Genomic DNA, 14170 nt, shown 5'->3' on the forward strand with positions numbered 1-14170 from the left:
GACCATTATTGATCGCTATAACAAGTGATGTCATCTTGCTGCTTTCCCAGTTGTTGGATTCTGAGGAGCCACTCCAGCCAGGCATGATTCATGACAGCAACCGTCCGACATTGGTAGCGGCTATACGAGAGCATGGCTTCCTGACACTCGATCTGGGCATCGTGCGTGATCAGTAAGTGTCGTATTGATTATTCTGCCACCTACTTGCATTCACTTCCTCGCACAATTTTCAGACATTTATCATCATTGCAGTGAGGCAGTCTTTATTTGATAGTTGGCTGGTTAGAACTAAATCAGTAATTGCCCTGTTTTTTATTGGACTAACAAAAACTTCCTTATGCTTGCGTTTGAGTGTCCTCTTGCTTGATTGAATACAATCTGACTACAAACATCCATCTTTACAAACAGGCCATTTCATTATGTAGCTCACTAACCTTTTAGAGCCTATTTTAGGCCTCTCTGTTATTTCCATCCAACACACTGCTTGGGATGCTAGCAATGGCAGGTTAATCCCAGATTCCAATCCCATATACCGTATTTTTTGGCGTACAAGTCGATACCTTTCCCCTCAAAAGTGCGGGGCTTGACTTGTACTCAGAATCGACATCTGTTTTAAGATATTGAATTGCATGTATGAAAAAAATATGCTAAATGTGATTTTTCTAAAATAAATTGTTTAATTCTTCATTGAAAATACACTACAGCAAGTTTCCACAATGTTGTAGATGCATACCTAGAAAATGAAAAATTAAGCAAAATGATGTTTAGCAGACCAGATATTCCCATGGACATAGTGTAATAATGGGGGGATTCCCAGGAACATCCCAGCCATGGACATTCCCAGGAATCTCCGATTGATCGGCATTCCCAGGGAACATTTTCGGTCACCCTAACATAACTTTAACCTCAGTTAACTACATATTAGATACAAATATTAAACAAATCAATAAAGGACACAAATGGACTATTAAATGAACAGTTACAGGGGTACTCAGCAAAATGTAGGGCCGAGATTGTTTGTCGGGACGGGACAGGTGTGGGTGGATTGAATGGGTTACAAGGAGGGAGATAAGGCTTTTGCATCTTGGGTGGACTGCTCAAATAATTTGTGAGCTGGGAAGGCAATTAAGAGGTTAGCCAGCAGCGATAGGGTGCTCCCCTCGCTCTGTTTGGGCTTTGAGGTTGGTCGCACGGTGAATGTGGAATACAGAAATCTTCGATTGAGCTATTGAACAGTAGTAGGGAAATGGGGTTCGAAAACACACCCAATTTTACATTGAAGTGAATGGGGAAAATGCCTTGGAACTTATGGACCACCAACCCAAAAACCCCAAAAACATCTTTCTATTTCTCCCTTCCCCATCTCAACCATTAACAAAGGTTAAATCCTCAATAGACCCCCAAACCCTTTGTTGATTCTAAAAGACACCCAATTTTACATTGAGGTGAATGGGAAAAAGGGAAAAGCTATTTCTAAAACACCCCCTTAACCCTTAAAAATTCGTCCTATTTCTCCCTCTTCCCCTAGCATACCAACAAATATTTATTCACAAGCCACGCCCACTTTTTCCATTATTCCATTGATCAAACCCTATAAAATCAGTCTATTTCTTTCACTTTCAAATAAACCTATTATTAAATATTAAACCCTCAATAGACCAACCGTTACAAACCTACACTCACTTTTTGATAAACCACACCCACTATTTCCAAAACACATATACCTGCCAAAAAGATCTCCTATTTATCCCACTTCCTCCAAGCCCTTTGTTGGTTCTGAAACACCCGATACCCCTCCTATTTCTCCCATATTTTCTTTGAACTCATATAGAGAGCCAACAAATATTTGTGTATGTTCTTTTTTAGGGGATAACTTAATTTTCTTATGGCACTCATCACCATCGAGTATATTGATAAATAGTTTGAACTTGGTTCTTGGTTTAAATATCTTTGATAAGAGTCCTTCAAGATATTTTTCCTTAATAAATGAGTCATTATTCAGTTGAGGATTTTGGGAATTATGATAGTGATGATAGAATCTCTATTGGAACAGAAGACAGTTATGATACTGAGAGTTTGTGTTCAAACAATAGTTATGAAAGTAGTTTTATAGATGATGATGATTATGAAAGCACCGATTATAGTGAAGATGAAATTTATTTTCAGTAAAGTTATACTATATAAATATGATGAATCTAAATGATATACCAGATGCTGAACCTCTTGAATTCCCTGATACTCCCTACAACAAATTCGAGAATTGTCCAGCTTGTGATAGAGTGGGATTAAACACAGAGTCAAAAGCCCATAAACAATGTTTATTCTGTGATTATCTTCTAATTAATGATGAAAAATATGTATGAAAAGGAACATAACTGTTTCAAAATTACACCAAAATGAATTACTTTACAAGATTAATAAGAGAAATGAATATTTATTTTTCTCATGAAGTCAAACATTTATTTAAAGAAGACTTTCACACAGCTATTGGTGTTTATGATGTTGAGGATGCTCCTTTCCTTACAACAGAAGAGATTGATCAAATTAAGGCAATGTTTCAAGGATTGATGTTATTTGCTATTCACGATTGTCATTTTCAGGGAAATATCAACACAAGATATTATATACAGTCACGTGAAAAAGTAAGTACACCCCATGTATAGTTTTGACATTTTCAACATATTTCAACATACAGCTATTTGATCTTCATTTCAACAATATTGAAAGATAAAGGTGATATAATACAACAAATATCATGAAACATTTACATTTTGTAGTCCATTGTATAATTTAAATAAACATAAATGCAAATTTCGCATGTGGAAAAAGTAAGTACACCCTTGGCTCTAACAGGTGGTATTGCCCCCTTTGGCAGAAACAACCTCAAGTAGGCGTTTCTTATAACTGTCTACAAGTCTCTGAAATCAACTGGGAGAAATTTTTGCCCATTCCTCCATGCAGAATTCTTTCAGCTGTGCGATGTTTGAGGGGTTTCTTGCATGCACACCTCGTTTCAAATCCCCCCACAACATCTCGATGGGATTTAGATCCGGGCTTTGACAAGGCCATTCCAGAACCCTCCATTTCTTTCTTTTCAGCCATTCCTTGGTGGATTTACTGGTATGTTTAGGGTCATTGTCATGTTGCAAGGTCCACCTTCGGTTGAGCTTCAACTTTCCGACAGATGGCCTCACATTATCCTCAAGCACCCTCTGGTACAATGAAGACTTAATCGTGGATTCTATGATGGTGAGCTGCCCAGGCCCTGATGCAGCAAAGCTGCCCCAAACCATAATATTTCCACCACCATGCTTTGCAGTTGGTATCAGGTTCTTGTGGTCAAATGCTGTCTTTGGTTTTCACCAAACATGTCTTCTGGTACTGTGGCCAAATAGTTTTACCTTTGACTCATCTGTCCAGAGCACATTGTTGCAGAAGTGCTGGTCTTTGCCGAGGTATCCTTTGGCAAACTTTAGTCTTGCCCTGATGTTCTTTCTGGACAGCAAAGGTTTCCTCCTGGTACACCTCCCATGTAGATCAAATTTGTGCAGCCTCTTTCTAATGGTAGACTCGTGCACTTTGACATCAACAGTGGCAAGAGCTTACCTGTAGGTCCTGTGATGACATTCTGGGGTTCTTAGAGACTTCTTTCAGCATCTTGCGGTCTGCTCTCTGGCTGAACTTGCTGGGGCGGCCTGGCCTAAACAAGTTGGCAGTTGTTTGGAATCTTCTCCACTTGTAGATGATCTTCCGGACAGTCGAATGATTGATTTCAAATTGTTTGGAGATCTTTTTAAATCCCTTCCCAGACTCGTAGGCATCTATAACCTTCTTTCTGAAGGCCTCAGAGAGCTCTTTTGATCTGGGCATGGTGACGCCGCACACTTCAACAACAAAGAGCAAACCAAACTAAATGTCTGATGTTTAAATAAGACAGGTTCCTCCAAGTTCCGCTCTAACGATGTTCTAATCATTTGCACCTGAGCTGGTGCACCTGAATCTAATTTTAGGTATTTGAAGTAGTGATAAATGTAGGGGTGTACTTACTTTTTCCACATGCGAAATTTGCATTTATGTTTATTTAAATTATACAATGGACTACAAAATGTAAATGTTTCATGATATTTGTTATATTATATCACCTTTATCTATCAATATTGTTGAAATGAAGATAAAATAGCTGTATGTTGAAATATGTTGATAAAATCAAAACTTTACATCGGGTGTACTTTTTCACGTGACTGTAAATAAAATAATGGATTATCTTAAAATTACTCAGGCTAAAACATAGTTTCTAAAAAAGCCTGTAAAAATTAGATAACTTGTTTTCCAAATCTATAAATGAATGATTTTTTTTACCTGTTTGGGGAAATAAGATAAAATTTAACAACCATAAAAATCTTTCAAATTCATGAAGATGTCTAATCGTTGGTTCAAGCGGATGTTTATTTTATTTTATAAATAATTTCATACATAAATGAGAACTATTATTATTAATCTTGTGGGTAAATCTGCTTCAGGAAAAAAACTTTCATAAATCTAGACTCTTGTTTTTCAATAAACCTACAAGACCTACGATAATTAAATCAATCACATAAAGAAGAATATTATCCACTTGGTGAGGATAATGAGATATGTGGAACCACTCTTAGTTATCAACAAATAAAATAATTTAATAAAGCTAAGATCAACATCAGTTTTGCCAGTTTAGTTAATAAAAACACAAAGAACAGGATTTTACATAGTAAGCCAGGGAATACATGACATCCTCACAACATCCTAACATCCTAACAACAGGAAGATGGGGAGGTATTACCTGTCATCATATTATTCTCTTATATATTTCTAACATAAATGACAGCTAGACAAATGTCCTTGATTTTATCACCTTGATTTTTGTTAAAGTTTTACAAATACATTTTTTCCCCGAAATAAATGGAGGAGAGAGTGAAGGCATTCCTAAGGATTCTTTATGTTTTAAAAATCAAGATAGAAATGTATATGTTGGAAACCAAAAAGCTTTTCGCACTCTGTATGAATTGTTACGGCGTAGCCCATAGGGCTAAGCAGTCTAGAACAGTGTTTGTCCGTCCGAATTGTTACGTATTACCTCCCCAAACCCAGGTTACGGTGCACCTCAGAGTCTCAAGAGGGAACGCGGCAGAAAGATATGTTATTTTGAGTATTCTAATAAACCATGTTAAAATGACACCAATGCAATTGTAGAACAAAACAAGTAATTTCATTAAGAACTCTCACATACACAATAACAACACGATTAAATAAAGTACAATGAAACTGTCACTTGCATCAAATGAACATTACATATGATGGTACCATCTGTGGTGAAAATGTACCAAAGTTGAACCCAGGTGTGGTGCTCACTTAAACCGCTGGGCGGTGTCTATAAGACCTCGGACGTCCGCGACTCGAGGCCACTCCTGCGACTTTATACAATGACATGTAGAATTGAATGGTACGTGTACCCACTTATATTCTAGGCTTGCTTGCATTGACTGATATATCCAATCTTTCTCATATGATGCCTTGATCCTGACATATATATATTGCATGGTGTATTTTACAGGATAACCACCGTTTAGAGGCCATTTTTCCCCGCAAAGCGGGGGTTGGCCTTTTCGGGGACCGTGGTAGTTGTTGTTTTTTGGTCCCCTTTTTGAAGCAATGTTTTACGGCCGGATGCCCTTCCTGACGCCAACCCTTTTTGCCGCCTTCAACGACAAACAGGGAATTACCAGTGAACTGGTACTCAATTAGCCGACCTCGGAAGGATGACAGGCTGAATCAACCCCCCTGGCATTAATTCGGCGATCGACCGAGATTCGAACCCAGGATCCGAGGATCCTAAGCCGGCACCCTAGCCGCTAGCCCAACACCAGGGATTTTACACCAGGTATTTTACAGGATGATGTATAGATATTATTGAGATTAAACCTATCTATGGGACGAGTTGTGGATTTGGTTGATTTTCACAACACCATCATTCCCCAATGCTCTCCAAGCAATGAACTCACGATACCCCAACCGTGAGTGGAATGTAACATTCCACAAAGTCTGTGCACGGATCACCACGCTGGTTGAAGCCGTGCAGAACGACGAGAAAAGGCAGGTATCGGCACGACTGCAGACAGGTTACTACGTGAGAGGTCGATATGGGAATTGAGCCGATATGTAAACCAATGGCAATCAACACGATGAGGTCGATATGGAAATCCCAACGACAAAACAAGATGAACCAAGCGGACAGACTCTTCGAGGACAAAATGGCATATAGGCCTGTAATGGAGGTGCTAAGTCCAGCAATGACTCACTCTTGGTGCTAAAACCTGACGCAGGTTTAATTTCAGTTGCAATATAGGACGATGTCGCGGGCAATTCCTCCCCCGGGAAGCCTCAACTCATTCGCGACCAGTGTCAAAAAAGTCCGCTTGCAGCCCCGATGCGACTTTACGGCTGTATCTCTCTCATGGCCGTCTCCTCTCTCTCCTTCTCCTCCGGTTTCGTTGCCGCGTCTTCCTTTTTCCTTCACAAATATTTCTTTACCTTTTACGAAAGTCATCTCCATTTCACACAAAAATCTTACCAACAATATTAACTGAAACTAAAAATCCTACAAGTATATAATAACAACAAAGGCGGAAGTGACGGATCCGTAACACCCTCCCACCTTCAAGGAAGAAAGTTCGAACACAGTGAAAAATGTATTTCCATACAAAAAGTGTCTTTAACAACCAAAAGTAATACTCACACCGAACAACTACAAATCAAAACTATGGCTGATCAAATCCCATAAGCAACAAAAATTCCAAACAACTCAGGAATCCTCAGGGTTAATTCACTCTGGATAAACCTCCTGCTGGAGATATTTCATCTTAACAGGGTTCATCCAGTAGGGGTGTTGTTTCATGGGAATGGACTCCCCTACATCAATATCACGACATACCAGATTGGTACGACCAGGTACATCTGTGAACAAATGCGCAAACTCAGAAATGAGGTTGATAATTGTCCTTGTTGTGCCTTCGTCAAATGACCTAATTTCTGGTCTGCGTTCTTTAACACTTCAGTGTTCATCAATCTGGGGCAAGCCTTGTCATCGATGCTATCGAACTTCACACTAGCCTAAAACTCTGGATTCTCCTGCACCCGACGACAGGTGAGAGAGGAGCCATTTTCCACAGGCTTCCTCTCCTAATATTTCTTCAGTCGGTTAACGTGACACAGCTGCCACTTTTTCCGTCGGTCTGGAGTTGTCACCACATAATCCTCCTTCCATTGAACCCCCCCCTTTCGATGGCATAGGGACCAAAATACCTAGCCTGTAGCGGCTGACCTGGAACTGGAAGCAACACTAGCACTCGGTCCTAAGGGACTTAAATTTCTTATCTGAGAAGTCTTGTCATGTCTCACTTTCATTTTGTCCTGTGCTACTTTCAAGTTTCCTCTCGCTACTTCACAGACTTTAGCCAATCTGTGCCTAACAGTTGTCACATACTCTAACACAGTTGACTGCGACTCTTCCTGTAGCCACTGTTCCATCACCAGTTTCAATGGTCCTCGAACTGCGTGTCCAAACACGAGTTCAAAATGACTGAATCCCAATGACTCCTGAACAGACTCCCTCGTAGCAAACAGCAATAAGGGTATTCCCTCGTCCCAATCCTTGTAATATTCAAAGCAGTAAGTTCAAAGCAGTAAGCAATATTCTTTAATGTCTGGTGAAACCTTTCCAAGACCCATTGGTTCTCAGGATGGCAAGTACTTGACCTCACTTGCTTCACTCCCAACATGTGTACCACTTGCTGAAAAAGCTTTGACATGAAGTTGGAACTCTGATCAGACTGGATGACCTTAGGTAGGCCAACCAGGATGAAAAATTTAATCAAAGCCTTCGCAATAACTGTCGCAGTAATTTTCCTAAGAGGCACCGCTTCTGGGAACCCAGTGGAAGTGCACATGATGGTCAGCATATACTGATGTCCAGCCTTAGTTTTATGTAAAGGACCTACACAGTCAATAATGACCCGGCTGAATGGTTCTTCAAAAGCTGGAATCGGTTTTAAAGGCGCTGAAGTGGTTTTCTGATTAGGTTTGCCCACCAGCTGACAAAAATGACAATATTTACAGAATTCCGCCACATCACGTCGCAATCCTGGCCAGAACAAATGTGCCAGATTTCTTTCACACATCTTGTTCACTCCAAGGTGCCCGGCCAAAGGTATCTCATGTGCCAAACTCAATATCTCCTTCTGGTACGGTTGTGGCACCACAATTTGGTGATGGACTTTCCACTCGTCATTCGCTGGTACCTCCGGTGGTCTCCATTTTCTCATAAGTATTTCTCCTTTTAGCAAGTAACCAACAGGTACCTTCATAACCTCTTCCTCTGTAATGGCTTTACCAATCAGACTCCGGAGTTCAGAATCTCTGTGTTGCTCTTCAACAAGTCTCTTTCGGACAAGCACTGTTTTGTTCAACCTCATTCCCAGATGTCTCCGACGGACACTCCATTTTATCCTTTGGTCCAGATGAAACCTTATCATTAGGTTCCTTGGTGTCACTTCCTGTAATACCGTGTCTCCCAGACCTTTCCTCCAATATCTCTATGGAATCCAAATCCACATCACCTTCCTTCTCATTCTCTTCAGAACGCTTCCTATCCATAGCACGAGTAACTGCACATGATGGAAAGATTCCCGGAATCTCCTGATCGAACTGTGCTTTCTTTCCTCTCGTTCCTTTTCTGCTTTCAAATCCAACTCTTTTATTTAATCTTTCCTCTGCAGTTGCATCTCCATTTTCCAGAGCTCCATATTTGCTTTGTCCTCTGGTAACCAATCCAATGCTACCTCTTCTCATTTTTTTCTCTCCCACTAAATATTCTACCACCAACGTCTGACTGAATCTCTACCTTCTTCATATTGAATCGGACCTCCAAGTTACAGTATTAGGCCAACGTCTTAAGTTCCAATCTTTTTAACGCCTGGAACTGTGCCTCCTTAGGGGACGTCAAAATTTTTTTCCATGTCGAACACCATTGTTACTATTAGATAGCAAGCCTGTTAACCTTCACAGAAAAATTGTCAAATTTGGGAATGTTAGGGAATGTCAAATTTGGGAATGTTAGGGAATGTCAAATTTGGGAATGTTAGGGAATGTCAAATTTGGGAATGTTAGGTAATGTCAAATTTGGGAATGGTCCCCACATGTATGTATGTGTATGTATGTATGTATGTCCCCTCAAACGTATACCAATCAGAGCTGAGGATCTGGTCACATGACAGGGTGATGTCATTGCGTCTGATGTCATTACGGCAGTACAGTGGCTGACTCTCCACACTCCGCCATTTTGATTTATATGTCGTTCAAGCTGAACATCTCGTCGAACCTGTCACATATCACAATTGCCCTGCTGTACCGTAACGTTTTTCATTCAGTGTCAAACAAACACAAACAAACCGATTGTTAAACTGATCATCAAATATCGAAATTATCGGCGTTACGTATTAATAACTGAGGAAGTAAGGAATTTGCATCGGTTTTTTTTATAGCAATATCATTTTCGCAATAATGATGACCTAACGTTAATATTATAGTAAACCTAATCGTAACACTAATCCCTTCATGGTGACTGCAAAATTACTGGAAGTTAAAATATATCATCTTCTACATATTAAAGTAGCGGCAGTTTTCTGTCAGTTACGTCATTACGTCTATGATGTCATTACGACAGCTGAGTCCACCGACCAACATTTTAATTTACTAGTACACCCACTCACTACAGGAGCTGCAGGAAGGGCCATTCATCTTTGGAGTATATACACTACTCACAATAAGTTAGGGATATTGTGGGAGTGAGTTTATTTTTTTTATAGGGGTTAGGGTTAGGGTATTGAAATCAAGAATGCTGTTTTTTCACACTCATTAATAACCATAGAATTAGGACCAGCAACTTTTTTAAAACATAATTAATACACAAAATCAACCACACCGAAGAACCTGCCAATATCCCTAACTTATTGTGAGTAGTGTAGATTACAGTCGATCTACTACTGTGTTCAAAAAGTATCCGACCTTTATTTTTCGTGCGTAAAAAAAAAGAAGCTAGGGAGGCGTTGATTGGTGCACGTATGTAGGCGATCCTAATGCGCACGCGTGAATTTTTTCCCAACTGCAGAAGCTGTCATTCGACGGCAGACCGCCGATGAGTGAGGACATGTAAGCGAGTGCCGTCGGATTTTCGTTTTTGACAAAATGACGGAAAAACTTGAACAACGCTACTGCATCAAATTTTGTGTAAAGCTTGGCGATTCCCAAGTGGAAACGATCCGCAAGATTCAACACCGTTCATTCCATTATGAAGGAGGATTTGGGCTTCAGGAGAATCTCAGCGAAGTTCGTACCAAAGCTGCTAAGGATTGAGCAGAAGCAACTCCGTTTGGAGATCGCACAGGACATGCTGGAGACTGTGAACAGCGATCCCAGCTTCCTCAACACAGTGATCACTGGCGATGAGTCCTGGGTTTATGGGTACGACCCAGAAACCAAGTTGCAGTCATCACAATGGAAGCATCCAACATCCCCGAGGCCAAAAAACACAAAATTTGATGCAGTAGCGTTTTTTTTTTTTTTTTTTTTTTTTTTTTTTGTATACAAGATCGAGGCTCGTGAAGGAGCGAACATTTATCACACAGAAAGACAAACCGACAAACCGACACATAACCGACAAACCGACACATAAAACAAAAAGCATCGGGAGCGGTAGACAAGATGGGGAGAGAGGGGGAAGGACACAAACACAACATTTGAGAGCAGGAACCGAGAGACATGGAGACATCGAGAGAACTGTGGGAGGGAGAGGGCTTTGGGGGGGAGGCATGGGAAAGGGGGTGGGAGAGGCATAAAACATATGGACACTGCCAGGACTACCAGGAAAGAAGTTGGAATTACAAACAAGGTGGATCTGGGGTGAATTAGTGGGGGTAGAAAATATCAAGGTTTTGGATGGGGGAAGATAAGAGATGGTGGTGAACAGCTGTTTTAAAGACCTGGAGGGAGGAGTGGGATTGAAGGGAGTGTGGGAGTTTGTTCCAGAGGCGGGAGAAAAGAGGAATGAAGGAGTGAAGGTGAGCAGAGAGCCGAGATTTTGGCAGTTTAACCATCAGAGGCTTGCTGGCAGATCTTGTGCGACCTGTAGGAATATTTGGGGGACAGAGCACAGAGAGAGCTGGGGGAGCAAGGCCGGAGAGGAGTCGGTAGAAGACAGAAAGACCACCTACCTGCCTGCGGTGAGTGAGTGAAAGGCCCTCAGAGATAGCTTCATCGTGGGAGATTCCAATGATTCTGAAAGCTTTGGTTTCAACAGCGTGAAGCCGAGCTAGGTGTGAGGCAGGAGCACCAGCCCATAGGGGAGAACAATATTCCATTGAGCTGCAGATGAAAGCCTTGTATGTGGTGAGGAGCTCAGGTGTGCCTAGGAAGGACTTCGCACGACGGAGGATGCCCAGTCGGCGACTGGCTTTGCAGGCCAGCTTGGAAATGTGGTTTTCCCAAGAAAGATCATGGCAGATAGTGAGACCCAAAAGCTTGAGCGACAGAACTTCTTGGAGAGGATTGTTGAGAAAGTAGATGGGAGGGTTGTCCAGTCGATCTTTTCGGAGAGACATAGTAAGAGTGTGAGATTTGTCAGGATTGAAAGACATGTTCCACTTGTTTGACCAGTCTGTGATTTTGTCCAGGTCTTCAGAGAGTGAGGAGGCTGCAGACTGCCGATCTGAGGGAAGAGGAATGGAGCGGCAGAGAGTGGAGTCATCAGCAAAGAGAGAGAGAGGATTTTCCAGAGAGTCGGAGAGATCATTGATAAAGACCAGAAAAAGCACAGGGCCCAGCACACTGCCTTGGGGAACTCCAGCCTGAACAGGAAGGGGAGATGAGAGAAATCCATTCAGGGCCACACGTTGACTACGACCAGAGAGGAAGTCCGCAAGCCATGCATGGAGATTTCCATGGATACCATAGGAGTAGAGTTTGGTGAGCAGAGCTGGGTGCCAGACCGTATCGAAGGCACGTGATATGTTGAGGGAGACAGCTCTGATTTCCTGTTTGGCATTGAGGACCTCCATCCATTGTTGAGACAGGAGAAGCAGCATGTCCAGATTAGAGTGACCTGGTCTGAATCCAAATTGATGATCAGAGATCAAGCCATTGGAGAAGAGGAAAGATTTCATATCCGAAGCAATGATGGATTCCATGACTTTGCTGATAATTGGGAGCAGGCTGATTGGTCTGTAGTTAAAAGGATCTGTTTTTGCACCTTTTTTGTGGAAAGCGGTAATGTTTGCTGATTTCCAGGATGCTGGCAGATGACCTTGAGCAAAAGATAGGGTGAAAAGAACAGAGAGAGGGTGAGATAGAGCGGCAGAGCAGGATTTTAGGACCCGTGGGCTGATGCCGTCTGGTCCAGTTGCAGAATCAGAGTCGAGGTTAGACAAAAACTCCTTCACCTTGTCAGGAGAGAAGGACACAGAGTCCAGGAGCAGTTGGGTTCGACTGGGAAAGGTGGGAACAGAGAGAGATGGGTTTGGGACTAAAGATTTTGAGGCAAACACAGAGTTGAGGCATTCGGCTTTGTCACGTGCGATGTCAACTGTGTGGCCATTTGAGGTAAGGGAGGGGATGGAGGGGGAACAAACACCAGAAACGGATTTGACCAGACGCCACCAGGATTTGGAGGAAGGAGACAGGTTTGAGAGTTCGTTCTTGAGTGAGGAGAGATAGTGCTTCCTGGCACTCCCGAGGGTAGACACACACTTGTTCCGAGCTTGGTGGAAGGAACTGAGATTGCCTTCAGTTGGATTAGCCTTCCAAGAGGCAAAGGCAAGTTGTTTCAGGGCAACTGCCTCACCACAAGATTCGGTGTACCATGGACGGGAGGAAGGGTAAGACAACTGAAGACGAGATGGGATAAATCTGCGCATGAGAGAGATCAGTTTGCTTTGGAAGAATTCCCAGGAAGAATTGATGTCAGAGGCAGTGGAGATGGGAGACCAATCCAGACGATTGATGGCTGCTTGAAGCCCGTCCCAGTCGGCCTGAGTGAAATGCCAGACTCTTCGACGCTGAGGAGGCTCTCTGAGAATGGCCAGAGAGATGTCCACTTTGACAAGCACATGATCAGAAGAACCGATTGGAGCAGAAGAAGAGCAGCAGATATTAGCAGGGAAGTTTGTCATAACCAAATCTAGAAGAGAAGAAACTCCATTGGCTGAGATCCGGGTCGTGAAATTGACAGATTGTGTCATCCCAGTGAGTCACAGAAGTCCTTTGCTGAGGTGCCATGAGGTGTTTGCCAAGTTGTTCAAGTTTTTCCGTCATTTTGTCAAAAACGAAAATCCGACGGCGCTCGCTTTCATGTCCTCACTCATCGGCGGTCTGCCGTCGAATGACAGCTTCTGCGGGTGGGAAAAAATTCACGCGTGCGCATTAGGATCGCCTACATACGTGCACCAATCAACGCCTCCCTTGCTTCTTTTTTTTTACGCACGAAAAATAAAGGTCGGATACTTTTTGAACACACTACGTATGGTCTGGTCTCAAGAACATTGGGTATGTGTTCATTTACCAAGTTTCTTGTGGAGAGATCGCCATTTGGTTTAAGCATTCCAGCAAGCACTCCATTCAAAACCGTTAAGGAACGGCTGGTTTGGCAAGCGCTAACTAGCTGCTTGGTAAATGAGTAAACCCCCAACCCTTGTGCGGTATATAGATTACAGTAGATCTTACTTCAGTTCTGTAAGTAAAACTTACCTGACGGATGTCGGGATTCCTCCAAATTTCTTTGTTTAATGTTGTGAACACCATTATTGACTGTTTAAAAATCTAATCATATGTGTTTGTGGTTTATAATATTTTACAAGCCCAGCTATGCCGCTGTTAGACATTTGGTCTTGTTTTCATAAATAAATGAGTTATTGTGTTAAGTGTAAAAAGAAAACGAATACTAAGAATACATCGTATTGTTATGAATTTGGGGTAAAGGGGAATATCTAGATTCAGGTAGATCTGCATAGGTAGGTGCTCCGATGATCGTGATAGAAGAACCATCTCGATGTACAGTAAGTCAGGGACCTGTAGCCCGGATGTCGGATAA

General features: G+C 42.0%; 2 protein-coding genes across 6 annotated transcripts in view; both read left to right on the forward strand.

Moving 5' to 3' along the window:
- LOC144893653 (uncharacterized) overlaps window positions 1–14170 on the forward strand; it is a 1023192-nt gene that overhangs the window by 732438 nt on the left and 276584 nt on the right. The window lies entirely within an intron of this gene.
- The window catches only part of LOC137435116 (gephyrin), a 279017-nt gene that overhangs the window by 257337 nt on the left and 7510 nt on the right, over window positions 1–14170 (forward strand). For all 5 annotated transcript variants that reach the window (XM_068128600.2, XM_068128601.2, XM_068128602.2 and 2 more), the window contains one exon: window positions 51–172. In XM_068128600.2, the coding sequence (XP_067984701.2) occupies window positions 51–172 (122 nt within the window). The remainder of the gene's footprint in view (window positions 1–50; window positions 173–14170) is intronic.

The sequence above is a fragment of the Myxine glutinosa genome, chromosome 9, assembly GCF_964187855.1.
Source record: "Myxine glutinosa chromosome 9, kmMyxGlut1.1, whole genome shotgun sequence".
In the NCBI taxonomy this organism is placed as follows: Eukaryota; Metazoa; Chordata; class Myxini; order Myxiniformes; family Myxinidae; genus Myxine; species Myxine glutinosa.